The 13,636-nt window shown below is 39.6% G+C and overlaps 1 protein-coding gene across 2 annotated transcripts in view; it reads right to left on the bottom strand.

Moving 5' to 3' along the window:
* Nucleotides 1–4,572, bottom strand: part of LOC115662947 (MADS-box transcription factor 23-like) — a 46,415-nt gene extending 41,843 nt beyond the window's left edge. The window contains exons 1-7 of one of the 2 annotated variants that reach the window (XM_056307270.1): nucleotides 4,300–4,572; nucleotides 3,491–3,569; nucleotides 2,401–2,462; nucleotides 1,259–1,358; nucleotides 1,100–1,141; nucleotides 905–988; nucleotides 17–333 (exon numbers count right to left, since the gene is read on the bottom strand). In XM_056307270.1, the coding sequence (XP_056163245.1) occupies nucleotides 181–333; nucleotides 905–988; nucleotides 1,100–1,141; nucleotides 1,259–1,358; nucleotides 2,401–2,462; nucleotides 3,491–3,569; nucleotides 4,300–4,481 (702 nt within the window). In that variant the 5' untranslated portion in view covers nucleotides 4,482–4,572 and the 3' untranslated portion in view covers nucleotides 17–180. Of the gene's footprint in view, nucleotides 1–16; nucleotides 334–904; nucleotides 989–1,099; nucleotides 1,142–1,258; nucleotides 1,359–2,400; nucleotides 2,463–3,490; nucleotides 3,570–4,299 lie in introns of those variants that run through there. The other variant, XM_056307269.1, reaches the window with a different exon arrangement.
* Nucleotides 4,573–13,636: the final 9,064 nt, after the last annotated feature.

Below are 13,636 nucleotides of genomic sequence, written 5' to 3'. Positions count from 1 at the left end.
TCGACGGCCATGGCAATCTGCCATCGAATGCAACATACAATGAACTGATCTAGCAGTTTGCAATCAGCAATTTTAGTGGTTAATAATGGAATAGAGGGTAACATGGAATATAAATTGTATCCATATGAAAAAACCAATATCTTTTCTCGAAACCTGTTAGGCAAAGCAAAAGACTGACCACTATCCACTCGTTGTTTTTTGCTCATCCAAAAGATAGGGCTTTGATTGCAAGCTCAATTGGAGAAGGAGACGTTCAGGAATGTCATCTTTATCCGGTATTGCCTGAGCACTCATCTTGCTGATTTCTTTACTGGAACTAGTTTCTGCAGAAAACTGAGACAGAGGAACCAATTTGAAGTATTGATAAGTTGGGAAAAGTATTGACTCCAAACAATTGCAATAGAACAACATAGTTCTACATGGTGAAACCCTATCTTAGGAGTTTGAAAGTCTTTTTCTTAAGAAAAAAACTATTGCTGTTTGTAGAAGTATTACGTTCCTATCCATCCAAACCAATTGCTTTGTGTCAACTTGAAGTTCATGAATTCGCAAGTTCTCTTTCCAAAAGGATAACACTACTTATGTGGTGATTGATTTGCATGAACAGAAAGGTTGTGCTCTTGCGGCACCCAACGGAAAAATTCTCGGACCTGGATACATCCCACCCGTTGATCAAATGGCTACGTGGAAACCCATATAATCAATGATTATCACAACTCGAGTCCGAACAAGTCCTTCATAAGCACAAGAGTGACTTGTTTATATTGTGACAAATAGTTCAGACGTTGTCCTGCTTTTTTTTTACCTATGTGCATGATAAATGTCTAAGGAAAAAGAAAGGAAATTTTGCAGTGAAGGTAAAATTCCATGAATGGTCTATGGGCCATAAGGAAAAAGTATGTACCTCGCCCTCTGATTCTCTATAATCTCGACCTATGACTTTCGACTTCTTCCGCAGTTCTACATTTTCTTGTTCGACGTCGTCAACCTGTAACGCCTCATGAAATCAGTCAAATACAGGGATGAAGCAATTCTACTGTACTATTACAGAGAGAGAGAGAGAGAGAGAGAGAGAGAGAGTATTTTTTCCATGTCAAACCTTCCTCTTTAGCTCCCTCATTTCTTCCACGAAATTCTGTTCCTGTGTAGACGAACATTAAGACATTATTGTAATGTGAGAACATAAGTCAGGATCTTTCTTGCACAATAAGTGATAGAGTCTTCATGTATATTACCATAGAGTCTTCATGTATATTACCTTCCTCGAGCGGACATTCTTCAAACCCATTTCTAAGACATTTTCCAAATTTTTCAAGTCCTCCAAACTTAGTTTGGAAAGCTCTTCTCCCATCAGTCGCCTGCGTGCTCAATCACAGTCATATTCATCGCAAATGATCAGTTTTTTTACAAACATTCATGAAATGCTCTAGTAACATGCATTATTCTTGTGCCGAGATACATGTTGGAGCATATAGCAAAAGCTCGATACCTTCACTAGGGGAAACTGCAAAGTGGAAGGTTATATTTGAGCCCGTTTACATATCTAGTTGGACTTGCCTTCACTCAAAAGCTTAAGCTTATGAATTATGGACCAATTAGGATTTACTAGCTACTTCACACCACATAAGTTCTCCGATGTGAAACTTTTCTTAACACAAATCACACGTGTATCTTAACAAGGAAAATATAATGTGTGTTAACTCCATGTTCACTAATGGTTACTTAAGACTTCAAATCTAGCCAACATTGTCAATGGCATCCTTTTATGCATTTACTATGTCTTTTAGCACCTTTGGTTTTTCACTACACTTGAAAATAAATTTGGGCCTCATAGTAAAAAATTTTTTAGGGTAAGTGAACATTCATTTTAAAGCTTACATACTGGCAGACGAGAAACTCCACCATAGGTTGTCTTACTATGATTGACTACACTTCCAAGCGTGATATCAAGTTACATATTGATAGAATATTTAAATATTTAAATCACGTTTTCATTTAACAGTTTAAACTTATATAATAGTTGACAGTGATCTAACAAAATCTCATGTACTATCAAAGTGGAAGGTTTTGAGTTCAAATCTTTTCATACCCTAATTGCCTTCCTAATTAAATATGTCTATGCTTAGTACTAGGCAAAAGACCATACTAAACATGAGTGATAAAACATTTAAATATTAAAACAACGCATTTATCTAACAGTTTAAGCTTTTATAACAGCTAGCAGTGGTCTCACGCATACTAAACTACTTATAGTTACAGTATTAGTTAAGCTACGCTTGTATAGCTTCTTGAAAATTCTGTCTATATGCCGGTCATTTCCAAGTTGAATTAATCCTCAGTTAGATGGAAAATGCAACTTGCAACCAAGTAATTAATAATGGGGTAAAGCAAAAGATGTACCTGTTGCATTCCTGCAAACACCTCAGCTGCTGCATCATGCTCTCCGCGTCTTTTTTCAAAAACTAATGCGGTAAAATTATTGCACACAATTAGACTCGTGCAAATTATTACGATCTTTACATCTGGATGCTGCAATAAACTTTAATTACTCTCTAGTCCTTAAAACTCACATTCTTACTCAGGATAGTACTAATCTAGTTCTCCCTGTTTTGTTTGGAAATTAGTAACATAAAAATTGGTGGAGCTCGTAGGGAAGAGAGAGACCTTTAAAGCATTTAAATATAAAGTCACGCCATTTACACATATGTCTACTAGTTTAAACTTTTAGATATTCAGAGAGGGGCACAAAATTTCACTAGTATCGGAGTCAAGTTCTAGCATAGATTAGCTTGCTCATCTTATTTTCCATTCTTCGACTTCAAGAGCAAATCCTCATTCTATTTGCACTAAGTGGGGGTGCGGTAAGATTGACATCTCATTTCTCATTTTAAGCTCCATCCCACCTTATATATTTGCACCATGCTCTACCTATATGTCGATTATAAGTTTTTAGATGGAGTAGTGCCCCCATAGCATTTTTCACATAGTATTAGAAATGGAGGATATATATCGAGACCGTCATTAAATAGCATCGTTTTATCATAACTAACTTTTAGTGCTTGACAAGACCAAAAAAAGAAAAACTTTTAGTGCTTGAATCTTTGGCCCACATGCACATGCCTAGAAGATCTTAATCAGATTGTTCCTCCATCAATTACCTTAAACCTTTAGAAGAATTGGCAGTGATCCCATAATGAATATAAAGACCCTACATGTCTCACGATACGCTATATTAAAGCTTTGGAGATACAATATAACTTCTTTTCGCAAATTTAATTCTACTAGTTGTTCGGTTCGTCTCCATCATTAATTTGAATTTCTTCTTTGTTCATAAATTTCCATGTGCAAGCATTTAGCATGACCTAAAATTGAACCTCCAACGGGGTTAAGCAAAAGAGAGATTTAGTTTGTTGGTGTCAAATGAAGTGTCAACTAAAGAAAAAATTAGCTATTACTATGTTAGAGAGTAGTGTTGGTCTTCGGCATTTACCTGGATCTCCGCAGCAGTAATAGATTGTTGCCGGTTATCTTGCTTCATTGTGTTATAACGTTCGATAACTGAACTCATGCTACAAAGAGAAAAAAAAATGAACATTTTCAAATGCTGCATGAGAACTCAAGAACAGATTCCATGCAGATTGTTAAGTTACTAACAAAATCCACGAGGCACATTGTTCTTGTCTAGATTTGTTCGTGCTATCTGGTTATTTCAATCGCCACATCTAATATTAGATTGTAAGCAAACAGATCCTGAGCAACTGAAGTAATCAGCTATGAAAGACTAGATATCGAGCCTGAAGAAAAATTACTTTCATGACAACTTTTTAGAAGATTTGTTTTCTTTTTTCACAAAATTTGTACGGAATTATGGGAGAACTTTTGAGTTTTAAGGCAAGATGAAAAATCCCCAAGTTTAGCTAGCACTAATAATTAGTCCAAGGTAAATTGAGAATTGAAACTAATTGATGAAATTCAACTTTTGATATACATTTCCCCCATATTCTATTGCAACGGAGTAATACTGGAAATAGCCCGGCTCTGTTCCTCACACAAAGCAAATGAATCTGTTGAAGTGATTGAACAAATGAGAGGGTCTATGTATTTTCAACCACAAGATCGAACTTTTTATTTATCTCGATCTCAAATAGAGGCTCCAACTATTTGGACTGAAAAGGAATATCTATACCACCAATGGATTTCATAATTCCAATTTTTTCTACCAAAATTATTACATCTCTTCTTTTCTTTTTATTGGGCACCAAAGAAAATTTATTTTGATGAAGGGAAGATCGAGCTTACCTGGTGCTTGCGTAGTCGTAAAGCTTGCCAGTGCAAGAGAAGATGATGACACCGATTTCAGCGTCGCAAAGAATGGAGAGCTCCTTTGCCTTCTTTATTAGCCCAGTCCTTCTCTTGAAGAAAGTCACTTGCCTGCTCTTCGAGCAATTAATCTTTCGGATCGCAATCTTCCCCTTCACCATCTCGCTTCTTACCACTCGCAAACAAATCTTTCTAGATCAGAAGTGATGACGGTCCCTTTTTCCTGGAAAAAGATGAGGAAAAAAAAACGACGGAAGAAACTGGCTGAAATGAACGATGATGACCAAAAACAGCGTTTCGTTGAAAACCCTTGTGATTCTTAACCTTCAAGAAACAGAAGAAGACAAAAGAGAAAGATCAGTAGGACTTACGAGTTCTTGGTTAGGAACTTGTGACGGGAGATTGAAGAAAGTCGTCGGTCGTCTTGAAGATGCACTCTCAAAGTGCAGTTCTTTTTAGGTGAGGCTGCGTTTTGAAGGGTGTAACGATGAGGGGAAAAAGAACAAAGGCAAAGCAACTTATTTTAATGCTTGTGAATTTTTTTTAATGAGATGGGATTAGGTATCACAAAGCCCACTGTTTTGAGGCTTCTGCATGAGGGATCGAACCATTAAGATGGTGCAGAGAGAAATAAAGAGAGGTGTGTGTGCTCTTATGTGAACAAAGATCCACTTACCCTTTGGCCAAAAAAACTAAAAGGATCCACGAACCCCGTAAGAATTTCGTTTTTGTGACACCTCTTTTCAGCATTTGATTCATATGCATAAAAATGGAAAAAAGGATATATAAGCGTGCCATACATACCATGGCCATCGGAAAAACTATAGAATAAATTGGGTACAGTGACTTTAAATGTTGTGTGGCTTTATTAATCCCAAAAAGGGAAAGCCGAATGATTCGTTGATTCTCCTTCGGGGAGGTGTCAACTTGGTCTTGCAAGAAGACATTACTTATGCTCTGCACCGTATCTTTACAATCTCTTACAATATTTGGTGAAAGCGTTATATTTGTTAATCTCGAACTTTTTGCTCGGAGCTGATCTGTTAATCTTGTACTCTCTCTCTCTCTCTCTCTCTCTCTCTCTCTCTCTCTCTCTCTCTCTCTCTCTCTCTCTCTCTCTCTATATATATATATATATATATATATATAATATTTGTGTGTGTGTGTGTGTGGTGATAATGTATATCCAGGCTACTTCTCAAATCATGGACGAAGGTTTTTCATTTTATTGCAAATGAGGTAAAGTTAATCAATATTGTTTCTGGCCATCAAAGCTGATCATTAGTCGCTCAAAATGTTTTTGATATGTGAACATAGAAAGAATATATACTGATTTAGACCTAATCACAACCACACTTCAGCTTCAATGGTGTTCTATTCTTAATTCGATGTTCGATGTTTTGTTTTTTCGTCGATAAATGTTCGATGTTAGATAATCATGAAAAGAATATAAAACATTGAGCTATCCAAATTATTTGTTATTTCGACACACACATAAATACTCGCAGATATATACACACTTATATTTTGGTGTCAATTAGTGCAACCAGGATTAGGGTGCCTGAGACATCAAGTGGTTGTTTCATCCAAAACCGCCGGGACAAATTTGATCCTCCATATTGTCCACAAATCTTCATTTGGCTATGAAGGCATATATTAAGGTGTTGTAAGTTGCCTTTCCTAGATAAAGGCTTTTCCACATTCGATTTGGATAATAATCTAAACGAAATGGGAGAGTAGGGTGCTGTCTTAAGTCTCCTGAGTGGCAAGACACATTGAGGTAGATCAACCTGCCAGTGTTTCACAATAGACTTCTGCTCTATATCTTCTCAGATGGAACTTGTTGGTATTGATGGTTTAATAAGTTTCTGTCCCATTTTCACTACAGGATGGCCCATTGGTTCCTTATTTGTCTCTCGTAATGTCTCATTCGTAGCAATTCATGTTTCCATGTTGATCATATATCATGTACTGGAGTTTGTCATCTTTGGGACATTATATAATGGGTCGTCTTACTTTTGTTACAGCCAATTCATGGCAACTTATAGTAGGGCCTGTTCGTCAATTCTTCTGTTTACATCTCCAAATAAAAATCAAAACACCTTTTCAGTTAACTATTTCTACCTACAAACTATAAACCAAAGTTACTTTCATTTCAAATGAGAACCTAGTTCCCTTTAAATTGAAAATGCGCTCAACTTAGCAACAATGCAACAGAACACATCTTCAATTTTTATTCGTCTTGAAAATCTTTATTATTGAGAACCAAACATGTTTTCAAGAAGTATAAAGCTGCAGATTATACACGAAAGCCCGTTTTCTATTTTGAAAGTCGAAAATCGGAAAAATTATCACCAACTAAATGGGTCTAGGTGAAACAGAGTTTCTAATCAAAACTTTATGTGTAGGCAACATCTGAGGTTGACGTCCCAAAAAACTCCATTTATAGGTCAGACGAGATTTTTCTGTTCAAGCTAAGAACAACTGCGTTTAGAAATGTTTTCACAGATGCTTCAACCAGAATATATACTTTCGTACGTATATACACGCATATTCATAAACTGTCCTTGCATTCAAAGTCAAATGCTGAAAATTTCCAAGAAAGATAATTTAATGCTCGCGAGTTTTTTTTAATGGATTAGGATTAGGTATCGCTAAGCCCAAGGTTCTGAGGCTGTTGTGTGAGGATCAAATCATTAAGATGGGCAAAAGTACACCACAAGTGCCATAACTTGTGTACGGCGATCACTTTGGTGCCATAACTTTTTTTCGGATCACTTTGGTGCCAAGTCGGAGGAAAATCGATCACTTTAGTGCCAATGCTGACGTGGCTCGCCGGAAATCCGAAGTGGCGCTGACACAGCTCGCCGGAGAGGTCCACTGCTCCCCGGAGAGATCCAGTCAGCATTAAAAACAAAAAACGAAGCCGTTTAGCCCGCTGACGTGTATTTTTTAAAATATTATATTAAATTTAATTAATTAATTAATTTAAAAAAAAAAACCCTACAGCGGCGGCGAGGGAGCCCTCGCCGCTGCTGCCGCCAAGCCACCACCGCCGGGCCCCGGCCAAGGGTTGGCGACCCTCGCCGACTACTGCGCCCACCACCGCCGGCCCTTCCCGGCGGTGGTGGAAGAGGGGCAGCGCGAGGGCTCCTCGCCGCCGCCGCAACACCTTTTTGTTTTTTTTGTTTTTTTAATTATTTTAATTATTATTATTTTTCTAAAAATTAAAAAATTCGAAAAAAACCACGTATTTTTCACCGTGTACAAGTCAGACCATTTTTTTAATATAAATGCCATGTCAGCTTTTTGGCCGGAGTCACTAAAGTGATCGATTTTCCTCCGACTTGGCACCAAAGTGATCCGAAAAAAAGTTATGGCACCAAAGTGATCTCCGTACATAAGTTATGGCACTTGTGGTGTACTTTTGCCCATTAAGATGGTTTAGAGAGAGATAAAGAGAGGTGTCTGTCATTAAGTGAACAGAAAGATTCACTAACCATTTGGCCAGAAAAGGAACAAGACCCACGAAAGTGTTAAGAATATCGTCTTTCACATTTGTTTTTAGAAATTTGATTATAAACAAATATGAACAATAGCATTATCTATGGGCATTTTTTTAAATAAAGAACGTTTGGTGGACTTGCAGCGAGACTAGTTTCCCATCATATGTTATATTCTGTCACGCCCCGAATTCTATCGAACTCGCGACATCCGCCTCTGGTCGATTTTGCGACATCCCAGGAATTATCGCCGACCTCGAATACGATCATCAGAGATTTAACGCACGGCGGAATCCATAATTAACCCGGACAATTAAACTGGGGAGAATATTCAGGGAGAATACACATATTTCTTTTCATTACTCACTTATAAAATATTTACAGATTACAACCACCATAAGCACCAGCACACTGCAACTAAGCCACCAGTACACCAAAAAGATCATTGACCTGGTATTCTGATTTCAAAAATGGTACTCATCCAAAACACCTATTCTTAACCCCTATATTAGCCCCTAAGCCCCTTACTAGGCGTCCATTCCGAGTCTGACTCCCCGTCCCCTGAATCTGAACTCTCCTGATCGGTCTGTTGCTATGAGGATTCTGACTCTGCATTAATCTCAATCGGGTGATTGATATCGCCCGATTCCGCTGGAATTGCATTATGATACTCCTCAACCAGAAAATCGAAGAAATTGATCTCAGGTACGTAATTAGGATCCATGTATTCCTCAAACGAAAGTATATATTCCAGATCTCCTACCGGCTCTTCCGATTCCTCAGACTCGTCATTAGGCTCTACCTCGGGTTCTACTTCGGGCTCCGCTTCCTCTGGTTCTTCTTCGGGGATCGGTTCCAAGTCTATGTCCATCGGGTCGTCCTCAACCTGAGATGCTTCAGGTTCTGGTTCATGCTCAGCCCCTGATGATACGCCGGATGCATTCCTGACTGGGCTAGACTAGTCTCTACGCTGGTCAACTCACTGTCAATAGGGGGTATTGCAGACCGGTCCCAGTCCCCTACTAAATCAAATGGGACATCAAAACCCCTAACGGGCCCGAACTCATCCCCTCACAAGATCCCTAAGAACCAGGCCGTATATACATGAGTCTCCCAAAGAGGTAGTCCTACCTCTACAAATACGATAGTAGTATACCTAATCCAGGTCATGTTTTCTGGCATAGGGAATTCTGCAACATCGATCTCGGAGTGCACTGGTACCCCAAAACGCACTGGTGGCGGTGGTGGAGGATTCATGAGTCTTGTCGGGGTTCTGAAATTTTTGGTTGAAACAACCGTAAGAACACTTCTCAGTAAGTTCACCCCTAAACCCCACCTAGGCTATCACGTACCTCCAGACAATTTCATAAAACACAATCACACACATGCGCCACATAATCACATAGCAGGCACATCAATTATTTTTGCTGCGCTTATCCTGCTTGTGCCCTACACGTTAGTCACACTCACATTATATACAATCACATGCATAATAAATTCTCATTCTCGCGCATTTCCGTTTGCCTCATCACATTCCTTTCCGTACCACTCGCCAGTGGCCCGCGTTACAGTGCACGCCTCAGGCCCACTGCGACTATCTCATCACAAAACTCCAGGCCCGCGTACCCGTACACGCCTCAGGCTATGTTTCTTGCCCGCGTAAACGTACACGCCTCAGGCTCAACATCTACCACCTACTGCGCAACCCGCGTTGAAGTACATGCCTCAGGCTGGCAGTCTTCCGGTAGTACCGGGCATCGTCCCGCGTTGAAGTACACGCCTCAGGACGACACAAATTCCACGATCACCCATGCCATCTCATATTCACTTTCTTACTTATGCACATGCTCAACAAGCATTTGCCACACACAATTGGCCCTTCTCACGTGGCCCGTGCACGCATTAATTACACGAAATCCATGCACACTCAGCATTTGACATGGCCAATGATAATAATTAAAATGATCTGGCCCACGCGTGCACCCAACAAACATAATTAACTCAACCAATTGCACAATCACACATTTAATTTCACCACCACAATCTAATTATTTTCAAACGCTTGTAAAACACAGAAATCACTATTTTTCTCCCACCAAACGATGCCAAATCGATTCCTGTCCTTCACGGGATTTTTTCACCATAAATTCCCGGTTCTAAAAATCCGACTTGTGTCCCAATCGGCCCATCACGGCCTCATGAACAGTAGACCACAGCCACTGTTATCCTCTAATTTCCAATAAATATTGCCCGAATTAATTCTTAAGGCCCGCCACAAAATTTTCCCTCCTAATTCATGCAATTCCGCACCTAACTTATACCAGATTTCGCCCAAAAATCGCCCATCGATACCCGAAGTCCTAAGTTGGGTTTAGAGCGCGACTTACCCGCGTTCTAAGCTATCGCGGCTAGAACGGAAAGCGGCGGCACTTAATCGGGAACGGCGGCGACGACGTACGGCTCCCGGTGGGCGGCGATCGGCTTCGGCGGCGGCGGCGCGGCTTGGGCGTGACCGGCAAGGCTCACAGCCAAGAGAGGGAAGAGAGAAACCGAGAGGGAGAGGGATGGCGTGGGGCTGGTGGTGGCGCGACGGCGAGGACGGCATGGCACGGAGGGTGTACGGGCGGCGATGATGGTGCGGCGACGACGGCAAAGGGAGAGAGGGAGAGATCGGTGGAGGGGGAGGGGGCTCACAGCAAGGGGGGGCTGCTCACGGTGGGGAAGAGAAAATGGAGGAGAGAGAATGGTCAATTTAGACCTAAATAGTGCAATTTGACCCCTTTTGGCAATTTACCAAAATGCCCTTCTCTCACATTTTTTATCCAACGGTCCAGATTTGATCTAATCTTGAAACTGACGACCCAGATCGAATCTTATCAAAAATATCCAAGGGTATACTTGTAATTTCTCAAAAAGTCCAAGGGAAAAATTGTCCAATCAAAAAGTTATGGCAAAATGACCAAAATGCCCTTTACCAATAAAACATGCCCTTTGTTAATCCTCAAGGGTAAAATGGTCTGATTCTTCGTTTCTCATCAAAATCAGGTTTTTCTGAAGGATTCAGGCACAACAAAAATTGCACGTTACAACCGCAACGTCATCCTAACGTCCCGTTGTGACTTCCAAATTTTCCGGTGTCCGATTTGGGCTGAATTAAATAATTAAATCCTATTAAACGTAACTCGAGCGTTTCTCAAGCTAACGGGTGGCTTGTTGGGGAAATTTGCTTATTCGACCCGTGACTAACACTAAATCGAGTCACGTGCAATTTATTCAGACCGTCACGACTTCGGTTGTCAATAAAATCGCGAGGATTAATTACTAGATCCGTGGGGCACGATCGTTCGGTATAGGTTCAGGATCGTTCGTCAATTCATTTCGTGGTCCAGCGGTATCACCCGCGATCCACTACTATGACAGTGGCGAACTGACCCCTGACTATCCTTAGATCGGCCAACAGTGGCTCAAAATATCACCTCGACGATTTAATGGTCGAAAGTCAATCCACGATCGAATTTTCTTTAGTCGTACGAATTTAATTCCCCAATTAGCTTTTCCCTAATGGTTAGCATCCTAGGAATGATCAGTTCCCGGCGAGAACTAACTACGAGTACATTCATAAAACTCAATATTTTATAAATCCCAAATGAACTATTTTTCAGGATGTCACATATTCTCAATGGATATGTATATACTCATTTTAAATATATATATATAATATATATCGTGGAATGCATGATATGGCCATGGCAAAAACTATATATTAAATTGGGTGCGGTGGTTTCAGCAGTTGGTGGCTACTATCAGTCCCAAGAAGGGAAAGCCGAAGGATTAGTTGACTCTACTCGGGGGAGGTGTGAACTTGGTTCTGCAAGAAGACATTACTCCTGCACTGCACCTGTTCTTCACAGTCTTATAGTACATATGGTGAAAGCATTATAGATTAATCTTGTACTTCTCAAATCAAGGATTATATATATTTCTTCCATTAATTGCAAAAGAAGTACACCTAATCGAATTGTTTTTTTTTCTTTTGGCCACCAAAGCTATAACCAATATTCTTACACTTCAGCTTTATAGAGCTCTACTCTGCATTCGATGTTAGATAATCATAAAAAGCATATAATAAATGAGATGTCCAAGCTACGTCGCTTTATGTTGACAGCACAAATTTTTGAAAGGTTGGGAAATTACGTCAATATCTTCACTTCTTGATTCTATATATATACTTATATTTCAAAGTCACTGAGTGCATCTAGGATCAAGACGCATGAGGCATCAGGTCGTTGTTTAATCGGTGGATCCACATCAGTCCAGTTAATCGGATGTTTGATCATTTTAATTGGCTTAGAGTGAGCGAAAATCTAGCCTTTCCTTTCGAAATTCCTGGTCCAAACATAGAAACACTTTGCTTCTGGCGTCTCTTGAACTTCGAGCATGTTTGTCTTCTCTTTCCTATTTAGGGTTTTGTCTTCTTTTCGGGGGTGTTCTAGGAATTAGGATGGAGTTTCCAAATAATTTCTCGCACTGCTCAAAAGGGGCACAAATATCAACAAAAGAGTCCTAACATAATTTGACTTGGGAACTTGCCTTCGCCTCTTCTCCACCGGACGACACCATGCCACCTTCACTATTCAACACTCCACATGGAAAAACTCGTGACTCTAGCTTTTTGTCCATGAGGACAAAGAATTTTCTTTTGCAAGCTATATGTTGGGTGTAATAGTAATTATCGGGTCAATGTCATGAATCGTGACAAAAACTTATATGATGTGACTGCTAATTATAAAAGTATTCACACACACATATATAGTGGGGTCGATATGAAAAGTGATTAAAAGGAGAACCGGTAGTCATCTATTACTTCAACAAACATGATGTGCATGATGCTTACCCACCACTTGCCAATGCGTGCATTGGAGAAAAATACCAAAGGAAGTGCTTAACGCATATATTATCACTTCGTTCAATACCACTAGATGAAATTTGATTCTCCATTTTGCTCTACTCTATATATTTTTTGGATATCGAACAATACATATAATATAGATCCATACACACACATATATAGATATTGGAAAAAGTATAAAAAAAATTTATAAACCTATTGCAATAGTACCGATTCAGTCCTAAACATTTTCATATTTTGCCAATTGAGTCTATTTGGCCAATTTAAGTTGGAAATTGCTAACATGCACGTCAGCCGTTCTACATGGTATAGTTGGCGCTGACATAGACTTTTTTTTAAAATTTTTATTTTTATTTTTTTCTTTCTTTTATTTTCTTTTTCTTTATTTTCTCTTCCATGGCCTGTATCGGCATAGGCCATGGCGGCGAGGGCTGGCCTCACCTGAGCGAGAGTCGGCCTCACTAGCCACTGACACAGACCATGGAAAAAAAAGAAAAAAAAGGAAAGAAGGAAATTCAAAAAAAAATTATTTAAAAAATATTTACGTCAGCGGTAGCCATGCCACGTAGGACGGCTGGCATCCACATTAGCAATTTCCAGCCAAAATTGACCGGATAGACTCAACTAGCAAAACATACAAAGGTTTAGGATTGAATTTGTCTAACTGAAAGATTTACAAATGAATTGATATCAATGTTATAGATTTATGATTTTTTTGTTATTTTCCCCCGTGGATGTCTCAAGTTGCCTTTCCTAGATAAAGGCTTTTTCATATTTTGTTAAATAATTTATACGAAATTGCGGAGTTGGGTGCTGTCTTAGTCTTCTGAGTGGCAACACACTTTTGGCAAGAACGTGAGAGGAAGACTCCAAATCTTAAGGATAAAGTGTGCTTATTGGCAGC

The sequence above is a fragment of the Syzygium oleosum genome, unplaced genomic scaffold, assembly GCF_021117445.2.
Source record: "Syzygium oleosum isolate NSW1041296 unplaced genomic scaffold, Sole_v2.1 Sole_v2.52, whole genome shotgun sequence".
Lineage (NCBI taxonomy): Eukaryota > Viridiplantae > Streptophyta > Magnoliopsida > Myrtales > Myrtaceae > Syzygium > Syzygium oleosum.
Note: the sequence above shows the minus strand (reverse complement) of the source record. Positions and strands in the feature narration are given on the sequence as shown.